This window comes from Bison bison, unplaced genomic scaffold, assembly GCF_000754665.1.
Source record: "Bison bison bison isolate TAMUID 2011002044 unplaced genomic scaffold, Bison_UMD1.0 scf7180017864098, whole genome shotgun sequence".
NCBI classification, from domain to species: domain Eukaryota; kingdom Metazoa; phylum Chordata; class Mammalia; order Artiodactyla; family Bovidae; genus Bison; species Bison bison.
The window spans coordinates 4648240-4650965 of NW_011494670.1; the positions used below are offsets into that span (position 1 = coordinate 4648240).

General features: G+C 35.4%; 1 protein-coding gene across 2 annotated transcripts in view; it reads right to left on the bottom strand.

The window, feature by feature from the left end:
• Positions 1-1016: 1016 nt before the first annotated feature.
• The window catches only part of IFT57 (intraflagellar transport 57), a 73920-nt gene continuing 72210 nt past the window's right edge, over positions 1017-2726 (bottom strand). For both annotated transcript variants that reach the window (XM_010838557.1, XM_010838556.1), the window contains one exon: positions 1017-1750. In XM_010838557.1, coding sequence (XP_010836859.1) covers positions 1572-1750 — 179 coding nt within the window. In that variant the 3' untranslated portion in view covers positions 1017-1571. The remainder of the gene's footprint in view (positions 1751-2726) is intronic.

Consider the following 2726-nt stretch of genomic DNA (forward strand, 5'->3'; position numbering starts at 1 on the left):
TTGTGGGTCCAAATGTTAGGTTTTGGTCTTTCTGTTCTGTGCCTCCCAATGACCATAAAGGACGGGAAAAATGTGGGACTTCATTTCAAACTACCTATTATCCCAAATTAAATAAACTGACTTTGCCACTGTATTGATTGCCACCCTCTTGAGTAATGGGCTTCCCTGATAGCTCAGCTGGTAAAGAATCTACCTGCAACATGGGAGACCTGGGTTTGATCCCTGGGTTGGGAAGATCCCCTGGAGAAGGGAAAGGCTACCCACTAAAGTGTTCTGGCCTGGAGAATTCCATGGAGTGTATAGTCCATGGGGTCACAAAGAGGCAGACAGGACTTTCACTTTCACTCTTGAGTAAAAGAATAGTTTATGCATACTGATTTATCTAAATGTAATCTTAAACTAGAAAGTTTGAAAGAAAATGATTTGTGTGTGTGAGGGTATATATATGGAAAGTAAAGGCTAAAAATAAAGCAGGGTGGAAATAAAATACTCGAATGAAAAATAAGGGGATTTTATTTTTTCTGTCATATATATATACATATATATGCATACACACACACATATATATAGTATTTTAATAAAAATTTATCACTAGATCCTTGTTTCCCCCTTATTTTCAAAAAATAAGTGTGGGCTGTCTTCTGGTTTGAGCACATCTCATCAGTTTCCCCCAGTTGCAAGTCTGGTCACTCTCATATTGCTTATGTCACCAACTTAGAAATCCCAGATGAGAAAGTTGCTCAGTAAGATATGTAAGTAAAGACTGCCAGTACCAGGAGGATGATTGTGACATGACTTGCTCTCCTTCCTTCTGCTACAAAATGATTCTTTAGTATATCTGATACCACAGAAGAAAGTAGAACTGAGAAATGTATACACCTTTTAATTCACTACAGAAACATAATCAAACATGACTGAAATATTTATTTTTTATCAGGGAACCTTAGATCATAGTAGATATAAAATCAGTTTAGTCATGAAATGGTCATGGTAAATAATAAACTTCAAATGTTAATAAAGATACTGAAGTTTTATTCTTATGCTTTTTTTTAAAAAACGTAATTTTAGGTAACCATAAAGTTGAGGCAAGGGTAGTTTGGAATTTTGGAAAGAATTCCCAGCCATTGCTGGCTGCGTCTGGGAGCAGAAGCACTTGAGATGACTGTGTGTGTATCAAATGGAAGGGGCTGGCTTGTCCCAAAGGTCCACGTGCTGACAGCAGCAGCAGCACCTGCAGAAAGCATGGGTGCTACCCACTCTGCACCACGTTCCTCTCTCTCAAATGCAAGGAACCATAAGAACAGTGAGCCACCAGGTCAGGGCTTTACTATATGTAATGATTAGTGAAAGCTGCTTTGAAAGTGAGAATTTTAAATTACTTTATTAAATATTATATTCAATTTAAAAGTTTTGACCATCCATAATCATCATGATACAATATGTGTGTATATATGTAAAAAAATACCCATCAACATGCTTTAAGAGGAATAACTGTGCTTTGTAATCTATGCAACATGAAATATGATTTTCTATAAAAAACCAATAATCAGAAGCATGATAAATGGTATGTTTTAATAAGAGCCTATTGCAGATTCTGGAATGATTGTGGCATGCATGTCTCTTGTCATGTTGGACTTTTCCTTCAGTTTCGACTGGAGTAATGTGTGTTCCACAACACCGATTCTAATGTCCATCTGAACGGTTTCTTGCTTCAGCTTTGTTAAGCTCTGTTTAATCTTCACCAGAGGAGCTGCAGAATGAAAGTAACATGGAATAAAAATTTTCATTTGGAGTATCAGTTTATTACAGAATGGTATGACATTTTCCTCACTTTGTCTTAAGCCAAAAATAGGGTTAAAAACAGCCAACAATTTACTGACATTCACACAGTTTTGCTGTGGCATTTTAAACACCTGAAATTTCTAGGCTGGGAAATGATGTAGCATTTGATGTACTGAGGCTGAACTTCTTTTCTAGAGGAAGAATTGCTAAAGGGGTGTATAATGATTTCTTCAGTATTTTTTAATGGGCTAGTATATTTGTCTAAGGAAAAAAGGATACTATGGGAGAAAGGAGATTAAAAAAGGGATGCAAAGGGAAAAAAGAATTACTTTGAGACACAGCTAATGGGCTCATTCAAACATACTGCAAACCCTCTATACATCACCTTTTGAAAGATCACTCAGTATGTACCATTAACACTCTAAAATCTTTCTAGAACATAGAAAGGCCTTTGGGCAATCACCACCAGGCCATGTCAAAGTAACTAGCTCACAATGGAGGATGATTACTGTCGGAATATTAATTCTTCCCTATCTGACCCTTGACTATCAGGCCTACTGAGGGTGAGTGAAAAAGGGAGTCATCACATTACCACCTACACTGACTGTTTTTGTACAATAAAATGGAATGATGAATCTCACTGGATGAAAACAGAACAAAATATTACTTTTTTTTTTAAACAGGCATATCCTATTTCTTTCTTTCTTTTTTTTTTTAAATTTTATTTTATTTTTAAACTTTACATAATTGTATTAGTTTTGCCAAATATCAAAATGAATCCGAACAGATATAGTTTGAATAAAATCCTGAATGATAGTAAAAATGACTCTTCTCAGCTCATTTATAAGGAAAATAGTATACTGATTATCAGACATCATTTTTGTACCATGTACCCCTCCTTCAAACAAATTCATTTTAAAAAGGAGACTTCCTATTTATTAATA